The sequence below is a fragment of the Schistocerca gregaria genome, chromosome 5 (assembly GCF_023897955.1).
Source record: "Schistocerca gregaria isolate iqSchGreg1 chromosome 5, iqSchGreg1.2, whole genome shotgun sequence".
NCBI classification, from domain to species: domain Eukaryota; kingdom Metazoa; phylum Arthropoda; class Insecta; order Orthoptera; family Acrididae; genus Schistocerca; species Schistocerca gregaria.
The window spans coordinates 422871763-422896510 of NC_064924.1; the positions used below are offsets into that span (position 1 = coordinate 422871763).

The 24748-nt window shown below is 47.4% G+C and overlaps 1 protein-coding gene across 1 annotated transcript; it reads left to right on the forward strand.

Annotated features, from left to right (window-relative positions):
• The first annotated feature begins 1833 nt into the window (after positions 1-1833).
• On the forward strand, positions 1834-23135 carry LOC126273367 (uncharacterized). Its single transcript, XM_049976917.1, has 2 exons — positions 1834-2070; positions 22758-23135. The coding sequence occupies exons 1-2, from the start codon at positions 1834-1836 to the stop codon at positions 23133-23135; spliced, it is 615 nt and encodes a 204-aa protein (XP_049832874.1).
• The last annotated feature ends 1613 nt before the right edge of the window (positions 23136-24748 follow it).

The window sequence follows — 24748 nt, forward strand, 5'->3', positions numbered from 1 at the left end:
GGTCCTTTTTAGAGATGTCCATTCCTCTTCAACTGTACTGCCTACTGAGCTATTCCTTATTGCTATATCTATAGCTTTAGACAACTTCAACCGTATCCCGTCATTCCTTAGTACTTCCGTATCCCACTTCTTTGCATATTGATTCTTCCTGGCTAATGTCTTAAACTACAGCCTACTCTTCATCACTACTATATTGTAATCCGAGTCCATATCTGCTCCTGGGTACACCTTACAATCAAGTATCTTATTTCGGAATCTCTGCCTGACCATGATGTTTGTTACCTGACTGAAATCTTTCCATATCATCAGGCCTTTTCCAAGTATACTTACTCCTCTTGTGATTCTTGAACACGGTACTAGCTGAAACGTGTTAGAGAATTCAATTAGTCTTTCTCCTCTCTCATTCCTTGTCCCAAGCCCATAATCTCCTGTAACCTTTTCTTCTACTCCTTCCCCTGCAACTGTATTCCAGTCCCCATGAGTACTACATTTTCATCCCCCTTTACATACTGTATTATCTTTTCAATATAGTAATACACTTTCTCTATCTCTTCAGCTTGCGACGTCGGCATGTACATCTGAACTGTCGTTGTCGATGTTGGTTTGCTGCCGATTCTGATAAGGACAACCCCGTCATTGAACTGTTCACAGGAGCGCTCTCTGCCCTACCTTGCTATTCACAACGAATCCTACTCTCGTTATACCACTTTCTGCTGCTGTTGATATTACCCGATAATCATCTGACCAGAAATCCTTGTCTTTCTTCCACTTCACTTCACTGACCCCTACTATATCTAGATTGAGCCTCTGCATTTCCCTTTTCAGATTTTCTAGTTTCCCTACCACGTTCAAGCTTCTGACATTCCACGCCCCGACTCGTAGAACGTTATCCTTTCGGTGATTATTCAATATTTTTCTCATGGTAACCTCCCCCTTGGCAGTCCCCTGCCGGAGATCCGAATGGGGGACTATTCTGGAATCTTTTGCCAATGGAGAGATCATCATGACACTTCTTCAACTACAGGCCACATGTCCTGTGGATACACGTTACGTGTCTTTAATGCAGTGGTTTCCATTGCCTTCTGCATCCTCATGTCGTTGATCATTGCTGATTCTTCCGCCTTTAGGGGCAATTTCCCACCCCTAGGACAAGAGAGTGCCCTGAACCTCCATCCGCTCCTCCGCCCTCTTTGATAAGGCCTCTGGCAGAACTCTTCTTATATACAGGCGTCACCTGCGCTCATCTGACCGGAAGTGCTAGTCTTCTTTCCACTTCACTTCACTGAGCCCTACTATATCTAGATTGAACCTCTGCGTTTCCCTTTTCAGATTTTCTAGTTTCCCTATCACGTTCAAGCTTCCTTCATTCCACGCCCCAACACGTAGAACTTTATTTTTTTGTTTATTATTCAATCTTTTGGTCATGGTAACCTCCCCCTTGGCATTCCCCTCCCAGAGATCGAACTAGGGGACTATTCTGGAATCTTTCGCCAATGGAGAGGTCATCATGACACTTCAATTACAGGCCACATGTCCTGTGGATACACGTTACATGTCTTTAACGCAATGGTTTCCATTGTCTTCTGCATCCTCACGCTGTTGATCATTGCTGATTCTTCCGCCTTCAGGGGTAGTTTCCCATCCCCAGGACAAGAGACTGTCCTGAACCTCTGTCCACTCCTCCACTCTCTTTGACATATATCAGCAAGCAAATACCTTCTAAGCATTTCAGTGGTTGGATCCCCTCGATTCCAAGTCGACGGATTACACTGCCTGGGCTTCCCTCATGGTGGAATCTGCACTTTGGAAGAGTCCCTTGCTGTAGCCGTCTGTATGTCCTCCTCCCTGCCTGCCTGCCTGCCTGCCTGCCGGCCACAGTCGTCCGTCGCCGCCGCCACCACCCGCTGCCCGCCACCGCCGGCCGCTGTTGTCGTCCGTCCGTCCATCCACCTGCCTGCCTACCCGCCCATTCGTCTGTCTGTCTGTCTGTCAGCCGCCACCCGGAGCTCGCCGCCGCCGCCCAGAGCTGTCCGCCGCTTCCCAGTGCTCGCCGGCGCCTGCTGTCCGTCCGTCTCTAGCCGTCCGTCGCCGTCTGCTGCCGTCCATCGTTTCCATCCATCCCTCTATCGCTGTCCGTCTGTCATGAACCATCTCACCTCCACTGTCATCTACACATCCCCCTCCCTACTTCCACTGTCACTTCCTGGAATGTTGCCCCTGGCCTCCCCCCTTATATCTTGTCCCCAATCCCCGCACTCACCCATTCTCCTGTCCTCCCCTGCTGTTTACCCCCACACCTACCTTCTCACCAAAGCCCCCACAACTGCAAGAGCTCCCAATCCTGCCCTCACTCCTTTCCCCAAACCTCATGTACGCCTCTGCTGTTGCCCCTCAGGTGGTCAGCTTCCCCTCTCTCACCCCCCCCCCAATCGCTTCATCATCAGCCTCCCCTGCCCACATCACATTATGCTGGGCAATAATTGCCATAACTGACCTGGCCACATCTCCAGCATGTCCACCACACCTACAAGATCTGCCACCCGGCACCTCCCTCTCCTCCCCATCCCACTCCTCTCCTCCCAGCCTACACTCTCCAAAAAAAAAACAAGAAACGTGTCGATTCTGACTCTGCTCCCACCACTTCCCACAAAAAGTCATCGCCTCCTCCCTTTCCCACCATCGTCTCCAAGGATACCACCCCTCTTCCTGTCACCCACACCCCAGCCCCCACCTTTATCCTGTCAACTCTGGAGCCCAAGTTCCTTGGTGCCTGTACCTTCACCATGGAGATACAAAAGTATCTCCCAGCTGCCCCCTTCTCCCTATTGATTCCCTGCAGGGTCTAAGTCCTCATAAAGCCCCCCTCCATTCATATGGACCTCCTCCATAAACTCCTGCCCATCATGTTTGGCCCCCACCTGTCCCTGACATCCATCCTCTCCTCTTCCTCTCTTCATCAGCCCCAGCCTCCCCATCACCTCCCAGTCTACACCACCACGATCACCAACCGCAGCCCATTGATCACAGAGGATAAGGTGCTGGCTGAACTGAACTCACACCCCAACCTGGGAATCTGCTTTTCTGACTGTATCCACAATGCCCTCAGTCCCACTTATCTCATGCATGTCTTTTCGGAGTCTGCACCTTCCATCGACCGCCTCCTGACCCAAGGTGCCCTGATTTTCCACCACCACCACCCTGTTAAATCCTCCAAATCCCCTCGCCAATCCTACTGCTGCCAGTGCTGCTTCATGTTTAATGATCACCTGACCCCCAACTGCTAAAACTCCTCTCCTGTCCCCATTGCAAGGCCTCCCATATTCTCAAAAACTGCCCCAACCTTGCCATCCCTCCTTCTTGTAACACCTGCAATGACCCCCATCCCACCTACTCCAACAAGTGTAAATCTAAACCTCTCCTGCCACTCCCACACCCTCCAACAGATCTCCCTCGCCGCCCACTCCATCTTTCACCTTAACACCTTCGCCACTTACTCCCACAACCAAGCCCACTTCACCTTCACCTGCATTGACACCCTGGTTTAAGCCTCTTCCCTCCCATCTCTTCGTCCTCCCCTCTCCTCCCATCATGGTGCGGAACGAGTGCTGCATCCTCTTCCTGAACATCTGCTCCTTCCCTACCAACTAATAAGTATAAACACCCTCTCCCACCACCAGCTCGATGCCTTCCTCCTGAACAAAACATTTCTCCAGCCCTACCATACTATCTGCACCTCTCCTTGTATCCTCCATTCAAATGATGCACCTGGTCCTTGAGTGCAGGGTGGAGTCGAGTCACCATCGGCCACCTTAAGCACATCACCATCTGGCGAAAATTGTTCCTCAATGACCACACAAAACACCTTATTCACAGTGCCTTTTTCCTCCCTCACCATCACCTGCATCACCATCTATGTCCACTCCACTGTTCCTATTCCCTATGACTTCATCTCCCACATTGACCACACCTTCTCCACCTATGTTATTTCCATCAACATCAACGTCCATAGCTGCTCCCCTGCCGCCCTACGGCAGTGGCATCAGTTCTTCCTCTTGATCCAAGGTGAGCTTGTTAACCTTCCCCAAAACAGCCATCCAAAAAGCAACACTACCCATTGCCTCGGTCAACTTCCTTGGGCGCATCGCCGTCATCTTTGACCCCACAGGTAGCGACCATCTCCCCGTCATCACCATAATGTCTGCTCACTGCACCCTCTCCCCTCTGGCTCCCCACCCTGCACCCCCTCCCAAGGTAGTTCATGACTACCATCATGCCAACTGGGATGCCTGCTTGGAATCCATCGCCTCCCAGGATGAAAGCCACCCTCTTACCTATCACCACCCTGACAACATCATCCATGCCGCATCCTTACTTCAGAAGGCCCATCTTCCTGCTAAAACCATCCACCACCACCATCCCACTCTCCCTCTGTGGGCTGTCCTCCGTGAATCCTGCCACCTCTATCGCTCCTTCAAGAGCACTTGTGACAGAGATACCCTCCAATGCCACCAGCAAATACAGCAAAATGTTCGGAAACTCATCACACCAAAGAAACGCCCGGACTGGCGCCAGACTGTACACAACTGAACGCCACCTTCCCTATAAACTGCTCCAAGTACTGGTTACCCTTCCATTGCCTGACTGGTTCCCATTCTGCACCCCATTCTGCACCCCATTACCCCCTTCTCCATAACGCTCACCCCCTTCCCAGTAACATCTGTAAGGCCCACCACTTTACTTTCCACCTTTCTGAGGTCTTCTCCAACCCTGATGATCCCAACTTTGATTATTCCCTTTTCCCCACCGTCATAGAATGCGCTGATACCTTCGTCACTTAACTTGCTCCCATTCGCTCTTCCATTTTTGTTTCCCTCGACCTCTAAAATACCTACAACTGCATATGGCATCACAGTCTCCTCTTTAAACTCCAAACTTACGCCCTGCCTATCAATTCTGTCTATCTGGTCGCTTCCCTCCTCTCACGCCATCCTTCCTATGTCACCCTCCATGATGCCAACTCCTGAATCTTTTATCCCACTGCTGGCGTCCCCCAGGGCTTCATTCTCTCCTCTCTCCTCTATCTCTTCTACACTACAGATATATCAAAGCCACCCCCACCTATCCACCAGCTCCAATATGCTCATGACACTGCCTTCCTGGTTTCCTATCCTTCAACAGTCCCAATGCACCTCTAAACCCACATTGACCAGTTCACCACTTGGTGTAACCAGTGGTTCCTTCGTATCAGCCCCTCAAAATCCAGGCAAACATCTTAAGCTGCACCACCTATTCCTTCCATTCCCATAATTTTTATCTCACCATTTATGGTCGTCCCATTCAGCTCACCCCCCATCCCTGAGATACCTTGGCCTCACCCTCAACCATCACCTGACCTGGACCCCCTCATCTCCTGACCATCTAGCAGAAAGCCCATTCCACATCTGCATCCTCATACTCCTTTCTGGCCAGACATGGGGATTGCAGCCTTCCACCAGCCTCCATACCTACAAATCCCTCATCCATCTTATCCTCTGTTGTGCCAGCATTGCCTGGATCTCTGTCTCCTCCCTCTCCCCCCCCCCTCCCCCGTCTTTATAAGGCCCTCAAAATCCTTGAACGCCATGTGCTCCATCTTCCCTTCCATATCTCCCTTCCTTCCCCCACACACCTCCTGTATGACCTCCTCCCCTTCCCTCGCCTCCTCCTCCTCCTCCAACATATCTACATCCTTTACACTGTCTGCAGACTTGATCCCTCCACCCCTTGGTGTGCTCCTGCGCCACCACCCCCCATTGCTGCACCTCTATCGCTGTTTTCCTCCCTCTCTCCACCTCCACAGCCAGCCAGTGTGGCCATGCAGTTCTAGGCCCTTCGGTCTGGAACTGCTCGACCGCTACAGTCGCAGGTTCAAATCCTGCCTCTGGCATGGATGTGTGTGATGTCCTTAGGTTAGTTATGTTTAAGTAGTTCTGAGTTCTAGGGGATTGTTGACTTCAGATGTTAAGTCCCATAGTGCTCAGAGCCATTTGAACCAATTCCACCTCCACGCCCCCTATCTCCTTCATCAGGGCAATTTCCAGCACCTCACCCTCCCAGATGTTGAACTTCATCATGACATCTACCCTTCCTTCCAATCGTAGCCTGGCCTTGTTACCCCCGCCCTTCCCCAGGGTCCTTTTTCCTCTTCTCTCCTTCCAGAGCTAATTTTCCTCCTTCCCCCTGAGTTTCTTCACACCCTCCTCGACTGTTTTCCTCCCACGTCCTTCCATTCCCAGCCCCCTTCGGCGCGCCCCCTGTCGCCTCCCCTCTCATCCCTCTAGCAACAGCCCTCCCCCCTTTCTTCCCTTCTCCCTAATCTCCATCCTCCCTGGCAGATCCTCTCAATTTGTTCATCGTCGTCGGTGTGCTAGGTCAGTGTTGTGTTTGGTGCTGTTCTCCTGTGATGTCAAGAGCTGTGATTGTAATCATGTGCTGGACTTATACATAGGGCTTCTGAAAGTGATTGTTATGTGCTACGTCACCCATCACTAATTTCATGCTCCAACCGTACTTCACCTTGTGTTTCTTTTAATCACAGTGTGTGGCATTTTCGTGTACATTATGTTTCCCCTTTTATATGTATGTTTCGCGATATTTCCTCCTTATGTTATTCTAGATGACTCCATGTTTTGTACTTACTGTTTATCTCTCATCTGAAGAGCGGCGCCTATGATGCTGCCAGCCCGTCGTATCTGGAGCATTGAAATACATTATAGAGAGAAAAAAAAGACCTTCTAAGGACACAACCTACAGATACCAACTCTTCCTCAAAGATATTAGCAAAGGGGCTGCAAGAGGGATAGTCAATATTACATCTGAGCCAGCGGCGCCAGACAGGTCTGCTAACTCAATGGCGCCACAGCTCAAATATGTATTCTGAAATGTCGATTTCTCCAGTATCAATTGCTGGAATACTTTTCGCAGCTTGAGAATATCAAATGCGCAACGCCAGCCTCAGCTTGCCCAGCATCTGAATAGACATAGAGGCTTATATTTTTGCTCCCTCTACAACAAAAGTAGGTCACCGAGGTGTTATGAAACTTCAAACAATGGTCGAGCAATGCATTTCAGCACAATACTGTTCTAGAACTCAACATTATCAGTCCCATTCCAGCAGAAATATTCACACCCATTTCGGAAGAAGTACTGTGGATTTGTAACATATAGTTCCACTCAGTGCAACCCCCTATAGAAGTGTCATCGTTCCTGAATGGAGCAGATTTATGTAGTCTACCAGTCACACAACATGAGAGATACAGCTCTTTCCGATCATTCACTAATTCATCACCAAGTGACTACAACTCAATCATAGGGCTTAGCAATACGCTGTCAATGACAAACATCAGTAAGATGTCACATTTACCGCTCCTTTTCCCATCAACACAACATAGATCATTGTCACTATCACACTTCTAAAATAAACTACTTCTCAGCCATTGTTTATATTAACATACTTCACATAAAAGCTCATATAACCATTGCAAGTACCTATTAAGTTAGTAAAAAGAAAATAATTCCGCTATACAGACACATGGTCAGCAAAGTTGTTCCGTCTAGCCTCGTTAGAGAATGGACAGGAAATGCTGGGGAGACATGGTCCGTAAACCGTAAGCGAGCAGCGCTCTTGTTGGGGGCAGTTGCCTTTTCTGGAAGAACGCTACAGTTGACGTACAGGATGACTAAGAATCAGTTTGCCCCCATAAATTATGTCCATATGTGTTAATTGCGTTAGTATTATTAGTAATGCATCTCTGTACTGCATGTAGTGTTCACGCACTTTGTGCAAACTAATACCCCCGAGACTTGTCTGCACACTCTGTTGCCAATCATTCACAAGACACGCTGTGGATTGTGGATATACACTCCTGGAAATGGAAAAAAGAACACATTGACACCGGTGTGTCAGACCCACCATACTTGCTCCGGACACTGCGAGAGGGCTGTACAAGCAATGATCACTCACACGGCACAGCGGACACACCAGGACCCGCGGTGTTGGCCGTCGAATGGCGCTAGCTGCGCAGCATTTGTGCACCGCCGCCGTCAGTGTCAGCCAGTTTTCCGTGGCATACGGAGCTCCATCGCAGTCTTTAACACTGGTAGCATGCCGCGACAGCGTGGACGTAAACCGTATGTGCAGTTGACGAACTTTGAGCGAGGGCGTATAGTGGACATGCGGGAGGCCGTACCGCCGAATTGCTCAACACGTGGGGCGTGAGGTCTCCACAGTACATCGATGTTGTCGCCAGTGGTCGGCGGAAGGTGCACGTGCCCGTCGACCTGGGACCGGACCGCAGCGACGCACGGATGCACGCCAAGACCGTAGGATCCTACGCAGTGCCGTAGGGGACTGCACCGCCACTTCCCAGCAAATTAGGGACACTGTTGCTCCTGGGGTATCGGCGAGGACCATTCGCAACCGTCTCCATGAAGCTGGGCTACGGTCCCACACACCGTTAGGCCGTCTTCCACTCACGCCCCAACATCGTGCAGCCCGCCTCCAGTGGTGTCGCCACAGGCGTGAATGGAGGGACGAATGGAGACGTGTCGTCTTCAGTGATGAGAGTCGCTTCTGCCTTGGTGCCAATGATGCACCGTGCAGGTGAGCGCCACAATCAGGACTGCACACGACCGAGGCACACAGGGCCAACACCCGGCATCATTGTGTGGGGAGCGATCTCCTACACTGGCCGTACACCCCTGGTGATCGTCGAGGGGACACTGAATAGTGCACGGTACATCCAAACCGTCATCGAACCCATCGTTCTACCATTCCTAGACCGGCAACAGAACTTGCTGTTCCAACAGGACAATGCACATCCGCATGTATCCCGTGCCACCCAACGTGCTCTAGAAGGTGTAAGTCAACTACCCTGGCCAGCAAGATCTCCGGATCTGTCCCCCATTGAGCATGTTTGGGACTGGATGAAGCGTCGTCTCACGCGGTCTGCACGTCCAGCACGAACGCTGGTCCAACTGAGGCGCCAGGCGGAAATGACATGGCAAGCCGTTCCACAGGACTACATCCAGCATCTCTACTATCGTCTCCATGGGAGAATAGCAGCCTGCATTGCTGCGAAAGGTGGATATACACTGTACTAGTGCCGACATTGTGCATGCTCTGTTGCCTGTGTCTATGTGCCTGTGGTTCTGTCAGTGTGATCATGTGATGTATCTGACCCCAGGAATGTGTCAATAGTTTCCCCTTCCTGGGACAATGAATTCACGGTGTTCTTATTTCAATTTCCAGGAGTGTAACTTCGTGAAACAGTCTGTTGTTGAAACTTCCTGGCAGATTAAAACTGTGTGGTTGACCGAGACTCGAATTCGGTCCCGAGTTCGATTCTCGGCCCGCCACACAGTTTTAATCTGCCAGGAAGTTTCATATCAGCGCACACTCCGCTGCAGAGTGAAAATCTCATTCTGGAATCTGTTGTTGGTTCTTGTGACGTACTGAGGGGCACAGAGCGTGAAATAAGGTGCTCGATCCTCAGTTTACTGACCTATGGAGGAGGAAAGTGCATGGCCAAAACTCAGCAAGCTAAATTCGCTTACATTTCTCTGCGCTACATCCGCCCCCTCTCCCTCGGCCCTGTTAAGCCCCCAAAAAACAATTTCTCTCCTAATGCGGTTCTACTGCGCTTAGACGTGGTTCTTAATACAGTGCGTTTAAAAATAAGCACTAATTTTATACTACTGAAACGTCATTTCTAATAATCTACGTTTCTTCCATCCCCTGAAACGCGGCAACTGTTACCCCTGGAGACCTATTTTGTAGGAAATTTAATGTATTTCAGTTTTGTACCGGGAAACACCTTTGCTGGATGCTGCGGTTTTCGAGTTATTCTTGAAAGGCATAAAAGAGTCACTTTGAAACCTCGCGCCTATGTTCACCCCAAGTGGTCGAGATTTTTTTGTGTGTTGTTCGTGGCACTCCCTTGCACCACTGCACAAAAATTAACGACTACACGAATTTTGCCCCTAAGTTTTCTTTGTAGACTCGGCTATTAAAACAAGCTGTAGATCCTGATGGGCCTTTAGCAGCACTTCGTCTGATAGGACAGGAGAAACATCTTTGAGCAGAATGAAGTAGATGGGTCCTGTTACTCTGGTTCGTATTAGTTACGGTCCAGTGATTAAAACATCGATTATCACAGTCCTTGCGTAACAATGAACATGTTTTAGTTAATTCCAACCACTTGCGTATGTAAATTGTTTTCTACCCATATTAGAGCGTTATTGAAATTCACAATGTCGTCTCTAGTGAACTTGAATTCATTGATAAATAGCATTACATTCGCGAATTGTGAGCGGAGCATACAGTATTGTAAATACGATTAGGTCGTATCTGTTCCTCCACTGTTACTGCAAATGATGTCCATGTAGCTTTGTTCACAGACAACTCTTCAAACGTTTGCACAAGATATGAGCATTGCATGTGCCACCTGGTGGATGCTGGTGGACGATTCCTCTTCAAAGTATACCTAAACGTCCCTTTCAAGGAAAACCATTTGAAAGGAGTGTACATTGTCCGATTCTGTTTTGGAGACCTAATACTAGGCAGAATTACACAATAACTGATACAGTATTTAAGACGCCTATGATACATACTGTGTACAGGGTATTAAAAATGATTCCATGTTTTGAAAGGTGATAGTGAGGACCAAAACAAGACAAGTATGTGATATTCCTTTCTGTGGCCATCAGTATTTTATCTTTCTAGAAACTCGTCTTGATGCATCTTGATACGCGCGAAGTAGCATATTGTACAAAACTGGAGTGAGGTACCAGCGACAGATGGTACAGTATGTACCAGTTGGTTGGTTGGTTTGGGGAAGGAGACCAGACAGCTTGGTCATAGGTCTCATCGGATTAGGGAAGGATGGGGAAGGAAGTCGGCCGTGCCTTTCAGAGGAACCATCCCGGCATTTGCCTGGAGTGATTTAGGGAAATCACGGAAAACCTAAATCAGGATGGCCGGACGCAGGATTGAACCGTCGTCCTCCCGAATGCGAGTCCAGTGTCTTACCACTGCGCCATCTCGCTCGGTAGTATGTACCAGTCCCGTGGAAGAGTGCGCCAATTGTACTGAACTTGCTTCTGATTGGTAGGCACATTCGGGTGCTAGGCGCCAAACTCCTCTTGTTAATTATTTATATACTTTTCATTGTATTTTTCCCAGTTTTTAGTATGACAGTCTCTCTTGGTTACCCTACGACTCTATCAATTTTGTTTATTAAATTTCGCTAGTTCTGAGAAACGTAAGAGAAATGATAGTGCTTCGGACACCTTTAGGTCGCCTTGGCGCGCCTGGGAGACGAAGTACTTCGGCTAAGCTAGTCATTCTGCTTCGGGCGTTCTAGAGGGACGGACGCGTAACTATGTTTCGTTCTGGAGGGACGGACATGCCGTTCTCTATATCGGAAGTGGATAGGGAAGTTACCGTACAGTTAAGAAAGCCATGGCGAGTGTTGTAAAAGACAGTGTCAAATGTGTGAATATTTAAATAATAACCAAACAGGATACATTAATGCGAGGTGTTGCCTACCAAGATCGTCAGTACTACAGATCTGTAGATACAGAGACTAACATGGGCAAGTGGCATCCCATAGAAAGCACAATCACAGATTCTAGATGACAACTTAGCAGCCTCCCCAGAAGAAGATCCCACCAGCGGCGAGCTCTCTTCTGCGCTGGGGGCACAATTTTAGAAGACTATAGGTTGGTGCAAATACGGTTAGAAAATCTCATTCAGTCTCTTCAGATCTCTCCAGCTTCCAGATCTTACTTCCAAAGAACGCATAATTTATAACTACATAACTTAAGAGCAGTGAGCATTTGTGAAACACGTCTCTTGTATTGCAAGACCTTTGCTATGACAAAAGACCTGCGGAATGCAGTAAACAAACGAGAATACATTAATTTGTTTAACGTAAAACAGCAGAACAGCTAATGTAATCTGCTTGCTATTACGGTACATACCTGAACAACCTACAATTTTGAACCATGGCTGAAGGAGGTGCTCAGTAGGTGTACATTCATAGTATGGCATGCTTCTGTCCTAGGCCTTACGGAATCAAGCACTCTCTGAAAAACCGGATAATTCTGGAGATGTTATCCAGTGTTCTGGATACTTTTCAGCACACAGGACATGGACTCCACAGTTTCTCCATTTGCCAGACCATAACAAAACATCATGTCTGCCGCTTCCAATATGCTGGGAAATGCAAAGATAAAACTGTAATGTAAAAGCATTTCACAATCTTATCGCAACACCAATGGTTCCGTTAGATCCAGGTTATGTGCTCCACTTCCGAATTCTGACAATGAGGTTTAAAAAAACAACATTAACATATCTTTATTGCATGCTGTATCCCCGACAATACCAGTAGAGTGAATTCGAACAAGCCCTCATACCTCTTAAGGTATGCCTGTTAGAAGCCATGTTTGCTGGACATTTTTATCTTTTTGATCCATACTATCAACTCTAATACTATGGAATACGTTTTCCTAAAGCCTTGTATTTCTCAATATCACACTTAGGTACACAAAAATGTAGGAAGTGTAGCAAACACGAGCTGCTCTCCATACATGCTACATTTTTGGAAAGACTTCACGCTGAAATACTCTCTCTTCTCGCAATGTTGTATAGGGTGATTATAAATATTACAAATGAATTTTCGCCACTTGAGCCAGTATAGAAGTAAAAATGCTTACTGTATGGGCACACAAATTTTTAGGAGTGAAGATCAGAAAGTGCGCTGCAAGATTTGCGATGTTAGTTATGCTAGTGCCGTGACTTGCTGCTAAGCATCCGTACTGGTACGGCGACGTACACTATATGATCAAAATTATCCGGACACCTCAAAATATACGTTTCTCATATTAGGTAGATTGTGCTGCCACCTACTGCCAGGTACTCCATAACAGCGACCTCAGTAGTCATTAGATATCGTGAGAGAGCAGAATGTGGCGCTCCGCGGAACTCATGGACTTCGAACGTCGTCAGTAGATTGGGTGTCACTTGTGTCATACGCCTGTACGCGGGATTTCCACACTCCTAAAGATCCCTACGTCCACTGTTTCCGATGTGATAGTGAAGTAGAAGCGTGAAGGGACACTTACAGCACAAAAGCGTACATGCCGATCTAGTCTTTTGACTGACAGAGACATCCGACAGTCGAATGGGGTCGTAATGTGTAATAGGCAGACATCTATACAGACCATCACACAGGAATTCCAAACTGCGTCAGGATCCACTGCAAGTACTATGACAGCTAGGAGAGAGGTGAGAAAACTTGGATTTCATAGTAGAGTGGCTGCTCATAAGCCACACATCACGCCGGTAAATGCCAAATGACGCCTCGCTTGGTGTAAAGAGCATAACATTGGACGATTGAACAGTGAAAAAACGTTGTGTGGAGTGACGAATCACGGTACGCAGTGTGGCGATCCGATGGCAGGGTGTGGGTGTAGCGAATGCCCGGTGAACGTCATCTGCCAGCGTGTGTAGTGTCAACAGTAAAATTCGGAGGCGGTGGTGTTATGGTATGGTCGTGTTTTTCATGGAGGGGGCTTGCACCCCTTGTTGTTTTGTATGGCACGATCAGAGTACAGTCCTACGTCGATGTTTTAAGCACCTTCTTGCTTTTCACTGTTGAAGAGCAATTCGGGAATGGTGATAGGATCTTTCAACATGATCGAGCACCTGTTCATAATGCACGGGCCTGTGGCGGAGAGGTTGTACGACAATAACATCCCTGTGGTAGATTGGCCTGCACACAGTCCTGACCTGAATCCTGTAGAGCACATTTGCCATATTTTGGGACGCCGACTTCGTGCCAGGTCTCACGACCGACATCGATACCTCTCCTCAGTGCAGAACTCCGTGAAGAATGGGCTGCCATTCTCCAAGAAACCTTCCAGCACCTGATTGAACGTATTTCTGAGAGAGTGGAAGCTGTCATCAAGGCTAAGGGTGGGCCAACACCATATTGAATTCCAGCACTACGGATGGAGGGTGCCACGAACTCGTAAGTCATTTTCAGCCAGGTGTCCGGGTACTTTTGATCACATAGTGTACCTATATCAGTGTGCATTACAGCTGCAGGCAGTCAACGTGGATCCGGACCCGGTGAGCAAGGCTTTATTCGTAAAGCTGCTTTATCAAAACAACAGCAATAATGCTGTTGCTCTTGGCCAGTATTGACGCTTTAAAGGCATACGGAGAGGTCCTCTTTCCGTAACGGGATTGAAAAACATGATTCGGAGTAACTGTAGATTTGGAAATTGCTCCTTGGGGGACTGATGGTTAATTGTGCCAGAAATTGTTGAAGTTACGGTTGACATGGTTGAGAATACTGGACGCAATGTGCGATCTTCAAGCAGTACATGAGCCGTGTCACGTGAACGTTCTATGGTCCATATCCCACCTGAGATGTTTCGGGCAGCAGTAGAGCAATCTCTAATGCCGTTCCAGTCTGTAGTGGGTGCAGACAGACTGCATACGGAGTAACGTTTGTAACCTGGAACATAAACATGGTACGCAAATAAGAAATTTTACCCTCTCACGTTGGAATAAAAATTTGTTTCTTTGGGTAGCTTATTCTTTTTTTCTCTTCCACATGGCTTAAAACTAATGAGGAGGTATTGAATAGGATTGGGGAGAAGAGAAGTTTGTGGCACAACTTGACTAGAAGAAGGGATTGGTTGGTAGGACATGTTTTGAGGCATCAAGGGATCAAAAATTTAGCATTGGAGGGCAGCGTGGAGGGTAAAAATCGTAGAGGGAGACCGAGAGATGAGTACACTAAGCAGATTCAGAAGGATGTAGGTTGCAGTAGGTACTGGGAGATGAAGCAGCTTGCACAGGATAGAGTAGTATGGAGAGCTGCATCAAACCAGTCTCAGGACTGAAGACAACAACAACAACAACAACAATGGCTTAAAAATGTTTCCACAAAGTTTCATTGACCTTCGATCACTCGTTTTTCTTGGGGGTCCTCTCAGGTAGCGAAAGATTCCTGCTCGTATCATTCTCACAGCTGATGCAAACGTCAAGTGATGCGGAGCATTTCACTTACGAAACCTTTATACATTCAATCGTGCAGGTGTTCTGCTATTGCCTACAACTCCGTTATACGCAAGAAGAATTTCTATCATTTCGTTTCTTGTGTACTGGTACGTTTTTTAATCCTTGCAACAACGTTACTGCACTGTTACAAAAGACAGCTAACGAATTATCTGGCTGCCATCAGTGTACCATTCGTCTCTTTTCTCGTATACTGCTGCTTGTTTCAGTGTTACTGCAAATGAAGACTATAGGTCCATCTGTATGAGCAGGAATGCAATTAGTTTCAGTCTGTGAATCCATCAGATACTGACTGAGCGTAGATGGCATAATTACAGATAGTAGACCAACTGACACCACTGTTCTCATACTTAAATGCTCAATTCACTCAAAGTATGCTTCCCGTTGTATGAAAGGTTCACATTCCTGCACAATATAATGTAATGAGACAGGAAATTGAGCCTAAAAGACGGAAACTCGCATCAGCGTGTGTTTTCCGGTCATAAAATTGGAAATTTGGTTCCTATGGGACCAAACTGCTGAGGTCATCGGTCCCTAGGCTTACTTAATCTAACTTAAACTAAGGACAACACACACATCCATGTCAGAGGGGGGACTCTGACGGGTGGAGCCGCGCGAACCGTGGCAAGGCGCCCTAGACCGCGCGACTACCCCGTGCGGCAGGCTCTCCGACAATTACACGATAAAAGCTAGTGAGATCTCTCAAAAAAGGTATACAATCAAGCTATACAGTTGTACAGAAATTCAAAAATTTTTTGTATGGGGAAGTGGGTGAACTCAGAATTCAGATTATCAACACAATGAAATAACTGCCTCAGTTGAGATGTTGCACTTCCCTTCAGGACCATTTGTTGCGACACAGAAGAATTTTATAAAAAAACTATTAAAAATTTCTAAAAACCTTTTGGTAACCACATTAGCTGTTAGCACTTCCTTTAGTGCAGTATCATACACAACCAGTTATGCGACGATTTAAAGGCATAATCAGATGTAGAAATCTATGAAACAATACAATATCAAACAACAGAACATCCAGAATAGAATGTAAGAGTATTTCGAAAAGGATAGTTGCTATTCTTCATATAGCAGAAATGCTAAGTCGCAGATAGGCTTAACAGAAAGACTTTCAGAAAGTGAGCTTTCGGCCAACAAGGCTTTTGTCAGAAGAAGACTATACACAGACACACACAGACACACACACATGCAATCACAACTCACACACACAAACACGATTAGTCTCTGACTGCTGAGCCCAGACTGCGAGCAGAAGTGCATGATAGGAGAAGCAGCTGGGTGGTGGAGATAAGGAGGAGTCTGTGACAGGGAGGGGAGGATAGCAGCGTAGGGGTGGGAGACAGTAAAGTGCTGCTTTTGAGAGCAGAGAGGGTCGAGATGCAGAAATGGTAGGGGAGCTAGGTGCAGTCAGGAGGTCAGATGGAGTGCTGGGGAGGCGGTGGTTCTGGAAAAGGAGAGAAGTGAAAAGAATGTGGGTGTGTTGGTGAAATAAAGTGCTTTGTAATGCTGGTATGGGATCAGGAAAGAGGCTATTGAGTAAGAACAATGACTAACAAAGACTGATGCCAGGAGCATTACGGGAACATAGGAAATATTGCTGGGAGCGTTCCCACCTGCACAATTCAGAAAGGCTGATATTGACAAGAAGGATCCAGATGACACAGACTGTGAAGCAGACATTGCAATGAAGAATGTCGTGTTGGTTGGCATAGTCAGCAACAGGGTGGTACAGCCGTTTCTTGGCCATAGTTTTTCGATTGTCATTCATATAGACAGACAACTTGTTGGTTGTCCCCCTTAGAATGGAGCACATTGATTGCAACTTAGCTTGTAGATCACATGATTGGTTTCACCAGTAGCCTTGCCTTTGATTGAATAGATTGTGCTTCTAACTGGACTGGACTAGGTGGAAGTGGGTGGATGTATGTGACAGGTCTTGCAACTAGGGCTACTAAAGGAATATTAGCCATGAGACGAGAGGCTGGGAGCAAGGGTTGTGTAGGAATGGACGACGATATTACCTAAGTTTGGTGGATGGTTGAATACATCTGTGGGAAGGGTGGGAAGGGTAATAATGGGTAGGACAGTTCTGATATACATTTCTTATTTCAGTGCATAATGAGAGATAGTCAAAACTATGGTGCAAAAGCGATTCAGTTGCCCCAGTCCTGGGGAATGCTCCTCATGGTCAGACTGTACGACTTTGCGAGGTGGTGGATGACTGGAGAAATAAGGCATAGGAGATCTGTTTTTGTACAAGGTTGGGAGTGTAATTATGATCTGTCAGACCCCTATATATTTCGAGAGGGTCTGCTGGTCACTACAGGTGCGACAGCCATGGATGGCTAGGCTGTGTGGAAGGGACTTCTTGGTATAGAATGGGTGTCAGTTGTTGAGGTGAAGGTAATGCTGCTGGCTGGCAGATAAGATGTGGATGGAGGTACTGATGTAGCCATCTTTGAGGTGGAGGTTAGCATTGAGGAACATGGGATGTTGGGTTGAGTAGGAACAGGTGAATGGGTTGTGATCAGCGAATCTGAACCAGGTAAGAGATTTGGGATTCTATGTGTCTAGGGTTGAGTCCTCTAGCTGGCCCATGAATAGATTGGCCTAGGTGCCATGCAGGTTCCGACAGCCATACCCCAGGTTTGTTTGTAGGATCTTCAAAGGACAAGTAATTTTGGGTGAGGATATAGTTGGTCCGGGAAACTAGGTTGTAGGTTTGGAATCAGTTAGTTTTCAATCGTAGTAAGGTCATGGGCATTGGGGAGGTTAGTGTAAATGAAGGTGGCATCAATAGTGATGAGCAGGGCATCATGTGGTGAAGGAACAGAAAATGTGCAGAGCCAATGCAGTAAATAGTTGGTACCTTTTATGTTGGAGAGTAAGTTGTGGGTAATAGGGAGAAGTTGTTGGTCTATGAGAGCAGAGGATCTCTCTGTGAGGCCACAGGTAACTGGTCACAATGGGGCGTCCTGGATGGTTGGGATGGTGGAATTTAGGAAGCATATAGAAGGCAGGAATGCAAGGAATGGTGTGAGGAGAAGGATAGACTCTCAGGAGATGTTCTGAGATGGGCCTAAGGATTTGAGGAGAGACAGGAGAGCCTGCTGGGTTTGTGGAATGTCGTCACTGTGGCAGAGCTTGTAGGTGGATGAACCTGACAGCTGGTATAGTCCCTCTGCAGGTAATACTTGCATTTTAAAACAATGCCCACGTGATGGAGCCTCTGTCAGCAGGTATGTCAGATGTCAGATGTCAGATAAGCTTCTGTGAATGTAAGGTTAGTTTGCATGTTGAGGGATTTGGGGAATTATGGTGATGCAATGTTCAAGGTTAAGAAATTCTGGGAAGTTAACAGTGGGTGATTTGGGGGCAGTGGCTCCATTGTGGCTTCTTACTGTGCACTCCCACTGAGAGAATCTCTGATCTCATAGACCGACACCTTCAGCCTATTATCCGCAACCTATGCCCCTGCATCAGAGATACCATCCACATACTCTCGATAATTCCTGTTCCTTTACCACATGGTGTCCTGCTCATCACTACTGATGTCAGCTCCCTTTACACTAACATTCCTAATGCCCAAGGTCTCATCATTATTGAGCACTACCTCTCCCAAAGCCATATTGATTCCAAAACTGCAACCCACTTCCTAGTTGCTGTTGCAAACTATATCCTCACCTACAATTACTTGTCCTTTGAAGGCAATACCTACAAACAAATATGGGATACGGATATTGGCACCTGCATAACACCAACCTATTCATGGGCCACCTAGAGGAATTCTTCCTAAACACCCAGAATCCCAAACCCTCACCTGATTCAGATTCGTTGATGACATCTTTGTAGTCTGTATCAAGGGTGAGGACAACCTATCCGCATTCCTCCTGGTCCTACTGAACCCAAAAATCCACCTTTCTCGAGGCTGGCCTTCATATCAGACAACTTAATCACATTCCCTGCCAGGGTTTCGACTACGTTTTGTCATGTCCATAAATGAGGGATATTCTACCCACCAGACTTCTGACTTCTCCCTCTGTGGTATTCCACCATCCACTGAACCTATAGAATATCCTCATAAATCCCTACACAACCCCTGCTCACAACCCTTTGCCTCATTGTTTATATCCCTGTAATAGATCTAGATGCAAGGTCTGTCCCATACATCTTCCCAGCACCACCTACTCCAGGCCGATCACAAGCACACAGGTGGGAACTTTCCCTGTCTCTATAAGCATATTGGCCTGTTTTCGTTAGTCATTATCCTTACCTGTAAAGCCTCTTCCCTGTTCCCATTCCTGCACTACACAACCCTCTATTGCACCAATGCATCCACATTCCTTTTACTTCTCTGGTTTTCCTCTACCGTCACCGCCCCCTGCTAACCTCAACCCTGTAGCATCCATACCCAGTTATAGCAGCAGCACCCCCACCCACTCCAGCTTCCTCTTTATACCTCTGTCCAGTCGCTTTTCCCAAAATGTGCTGCTGCCCACAGTCTGGCCTCATCAGCCACACTGTGATCATGTGTGTATGCGCTCGCGCGCGTATGTGTGTGTGTGTGTGTGTGTGTGTGTGTGTGTGTTATTGTTTGTTCCCGGCAAAGGACTTGTTGGCCACAAGCTCACTTTCTGAGAGTCTTTTTGTTGTGCCTATCAGCGACTCAGCGTCTCCACTATATGGTGAGTAGCAACTAGATTATTCATAATATTAAAAAAAATAGTATGAAACAGAAGGTCAGAAGGTATAATAACTGTAATAACTGTAAAAATAAGGCAAGTACCCAGGAAGACATGGAACGAATACTCATGTAACTAATTTAACATTGGTTAGTTCAAATGGTTCAAAGCACTTTGGGACTTAACATCTGAGGTCATCAGTCCCCTAGACTTAGGGATGTTTATGGATGACGTGAACCACTAATCATTCCGAGGGATCAACGCAGACCCGCCTTTGAGAAGTGGGACAACAGTGCCTTGATGACCTTGCGGATAGCATGGCACGACGAATACAGATGTGCATCAATGCAGGACGTGCTACCGGGTTCTGAAGGTACCGGTGTGTATAGCAATCTGGACTAGCACCTCTGAAGGTCTCGTTGTAAGGTGGTACAACATGCAATGTGTGGTTTTCATGAGCAATAAAAAAAGGGAGGAAATGATGTTTATATTGACCTCTATTCCAATTTTCTGTACAGGTCCGGAACTCTCGGAACCGAGGTTATGCAAACCTTCTTTTTATGTGTGTACATTGAACTGGTTGTGCTATTGTGCTTTTGAGAGTTTTTGTGGGAGATGAAAGTAGGAATAATTTTATGCTATTTGTGTTTTTCCAGTGTTTACGTGTAAGACAAGTATGTTACGATAGTTTAATTGTAACTTGATTATAAGTGGATGATAAATTGAGGAACACATACACCAATTTGTAGAGTACTAAGGTGACGAAATTTCTGCCTCTTACCTTACAGTAAATCAATTTTTTTTTGCCCTTGGAGACGATACATAGACAACCTGCAGCTGGGATCGTGCACCACGTTAGCCTTTCAGTGCTATTGACAAGGCTTCAGCGAAGTAAGTTGGGCATTCGTATTTTAAGTTGACTTAGAGAGCTTTGATAAAAACAGCATAATTTATTCCGTGTTGGGCCCCCGGTAACCTTAGTGTCTTATGGCTCTCTAAGGGTGTTGCCGTACTTGCTTCATGCAGTGCGGTGGGCGGATCCGTTGTGCAACAAGACACAAAGAATGAAGTACAGGTCGGCGTCGATAGCGTTTGTGCTGTACAAAGCAGATCTCGGACCACATGTATCCGTAGAACGCGGAATACACATTCGCAAGCACTACGATTGCCATTCCTTACCATAGTAATTGGAAGGCCTGCGTAAGGAGAAACACTGAGGTGGCAAAACTCATATAACAGCGATATGCATATATATATAGAGATAGTGGTAATATCGAGTACACAAGGTAGTGCAAGGGCTGTGTATTGCCGGAGCTGTCATTTGTACTCAACTGATTCATGTAAAAAGGTTTCCGTCGCGATTATGACGGCACGACGGGAATTAACACACTTCGAACGCGGAATGGGAGTTGGACTTAGAAGCGTGAGACATTTCATTTCGCAAATCGTCATGGAATACAGTATTCCAAGATCCACAGTGGGAGTGTGCCGAGAATACAAAATTTCAAGCATTACCTCTCACCACGGGCAAGGCAGTGGCCGATGGCTTTCATTTAATGACTGAGAGCAGCTGCGCTTGCGTATAGTGCTAATAGACAAGCAACACTGGGTGAAATAACCGCAGAAACCAATGTTGGACGTACGACGAAGATATCCGTTGGGACAGTGCGGCGGAATTTGGCGTTAATGGGCTATGGCAGGAGACGACCGACGCGAGTGCCTGCAGCGCCTCTGCTGGGCTCGTGACGATACGGTTGCCCCACAGACGAGTGGGAAATCCTGGCCCTGCCACATAGCCCCCATTTCAGTTGGTATGAGCTGAAAGTAAGGTTCGAGTGTGGCGCAAACCCCGCGAAGCATTTTCAGCCATTCAACAATGGAGTTTTTATGCATGACAGTGTACCATGTCACCGGGCCACAATTGTTGCCGGCCGGCGTGGCCGAGCGGTTATAGGCGCTACAGTCTGAAACTGCGTGACCGCTACGGCCGCCTCGGGCATGGAGGTGAGCGTTGTCCTTAGGTTAGTTAGGTTTAAGTGGTTTTAAGTTCTAGGTGACTGGTAACCTCAGAAGTTAAGTTCCATAGTGCTCTTAGCCATTTGAACCATTTTCGAACCACAATTGTTCGTCGTTGGTTTGAAGAGCATTGTGGACTACTCAGGCGAAAGATTTGGCCACGCAGATCGCTCGACATGAATCGCATCCAACATTTATTAGACATAATCGAGAGGTCAATTCGTGCACGAAATCCTGCACCGGCAATACTTTCGCAATAGCGGATGGCTATAAAGGAAGCGTGGCTAAATATTTCTACAGGACGCCTCCAACGACTTGCTTTGCTCGCACCAGGTCGAGTTGCTACACTACGGCGGAAAAGAGGACGTTCGACCCGATATTAGGAGGCATCACATGACTTTTGTGAACTCAGTGTATGACTGGCGATGAGCTCTATGGGACTTAACTTCTGAGGTCACCCCTAGAACTTAGAACTACTTAAACCTAAGTAACCTAAGTATATCACACACATCCATGCCCGAGGCAGGATTCGAACCTGCGAACGTAGCGTTCGCGCGGTTCCAGACTGTAGCTCCTAGAACCACTCGGCCACTCCGGCCGGCTTAACTCAGTGTATAATGTGGTAGTAACTACATGCGTCGCAGCGGTGGAAATAGTCTGTCGCCAGATGGCAAACTTCTACCAACAGAAACATTTATTAGGCTCAGCCGCGATTGAATCGGAGAGATAGAGCTTACAATAGGCCATACACTAACTGTACATCCTCAAACTGCCGCTAGCTGCCGCCCTTTATGCTTCCAGAAAAAAAAGCGAGTGGAATTAAGATTAATGACTGTCACAGGGAACACAAATGTTACGCTGCAGCCGGGAGTGAGCATTAATATTAATAGGCGCTGACTCTGTCACAATGGCAGACGCCCCCGCGGAGGAAGCGCTGCCTTATTAGCCAGGCCGCGCGCTACACGCCGTCCCGGCTACACGCCGCGCCGCGCCGCGCCGCGCCGCGCCACACACCTGCCCGGGGCAATTTGTCCGCACCGCCTCCCGAGCCGCGAAACGCGTCGATTAATAACGCGCGCCGACCGCCGCCATTAGTCAGGAGCGGCCGCATCAGGCGCGCCGCGCGCGGCCCGCCCCCGCCAGCCGGCCCTTATCTGTGTCCCTGCCTCTTCTGGTCTCGTGCCCTGCCCTTAATCCGCCCGCCGTGCCCGAACTCTCGCCTCCCGTCGTGTGCGGACCGTCGCCCGACGGCGGCGATTAGTCCGAACGTGCCTGCAGCATCCCAGCCGTGACGGCGTACAAAGTGCAGGACTTTGCGCGACTCCACTCCTGCTCTTGACGACCAGCACACTAGCTGTACTCTGCGAAGTACTATGTAGAGAGCAGCTCTTTGTAAAAGAAAAGAAAAAGACTCAAAGTACGGGGATTTTACACTGATGATGATTACAGTGAGGATGGTGTTCTCGCAGTCAGGCAGATCAGAGAGATCGGTACACCTGACAAGCAGTGTTAGCAGGGCAACATTGCTGTATTCTAATAAGGTACGGAAATGCAACCGTGTGACGTCGTCGACAACCGCTGACCTTTCGACAGGAGAGCACCGTGCCATTTTCAAGGCATAATTGCAGCAAGTAAGCCACGGAATTTAAAACCTCAAATTTCATAGAAACTTCGAAAATATAACACTCTCACACGCTATAAACACCACCGCCATCACAATATATATAAATGATCTGGTATATAGTGTCGGAAATTCCATGCGGCTTTTCGCGGATGATACTGTAGTATACAGAGATGTTGCACAATTAGAAAATTGCACCGAAATGCAGGAAGATCTGCAGCGTGTAGGCACTTGGTGCAGGGAGTGGCAACTGACCCTCAACATAGTCAAACGTAATGTATTGCGAATAAATAGAAAGAAGGATCCTTTATTGCATGATTATATGATAGCGGAACAAACACTGGTAGCAGTTACTTCTGTAAAATATCTGGGACTATGCGTACGGAACGATTTGAAATGGAATGATCATATAAAATTAATTGTTGGTAAGTCGGGTGAGATTCATTGGGAGAGTCCTTAGAAAATGTAGTCCATCAACAAAGGAGGTCGCTTACAAAACACTTGTTCGACCTATACTTGAGTATTGCTCATCAGTGTGGGATCCGTACCAGGTTGGCTTGACACAGGAGATAGAGAAGGTCCAAAGAAGAGCGGCGCGTTTCGTCACGGGGTGGGTCCGTGGTCTAGGGTTAGAATCTTTGATTCATAATCAAAAACGTCTTCGGTCCACGGTTCGATCCCCGCCAATGCCTAAATTTTGATAAATAATCAGCATTGGCGGCCGAAGACTTCCGGCATAAGAAGTCAGCCTCATTCTGCCAACGGCCTTGTCAAAGAGGGCGGAGGAGCGGACAGAGGTTCAGGGCACTCTCTTGTCATAGGGGTGGGAAATTGCCCCTAAAGGCGGAAGAATCAGCAATGATCAACGACATGAGGATGCAGAAGGCATTGGAAACCACTGCTTTAAAGACACGTAACGTGTATCCACAGGATAGTTGAAGAAGTGTCATGATGATCTATCCATTAGCAAAAGATTCCGGAATAGTCCCCCATTCGGATCTCCGGCAGGGGACTGCCAAGGGGGAGGTTACCATGAGAAAAAGATTGAATAATCAACGAAAGGATAACGTTCTACGAGTCGGGGCGTGGAATGTCAGAACTTGAACGTGGTAGGGAAACTAGAAAATCTGAAAAGGGAAATGCAAAGGCTCAATCTAGATATAGTAGGGGTCAGTGAAGTGAAGTGGAAGGAAGACAAGGATTTCTGGTCAGATGAGTATCGGGTAATATCAACAGCAACAGAAAATGGTATAACAGGTGTAGGATTCGTTATGAATAGGAATG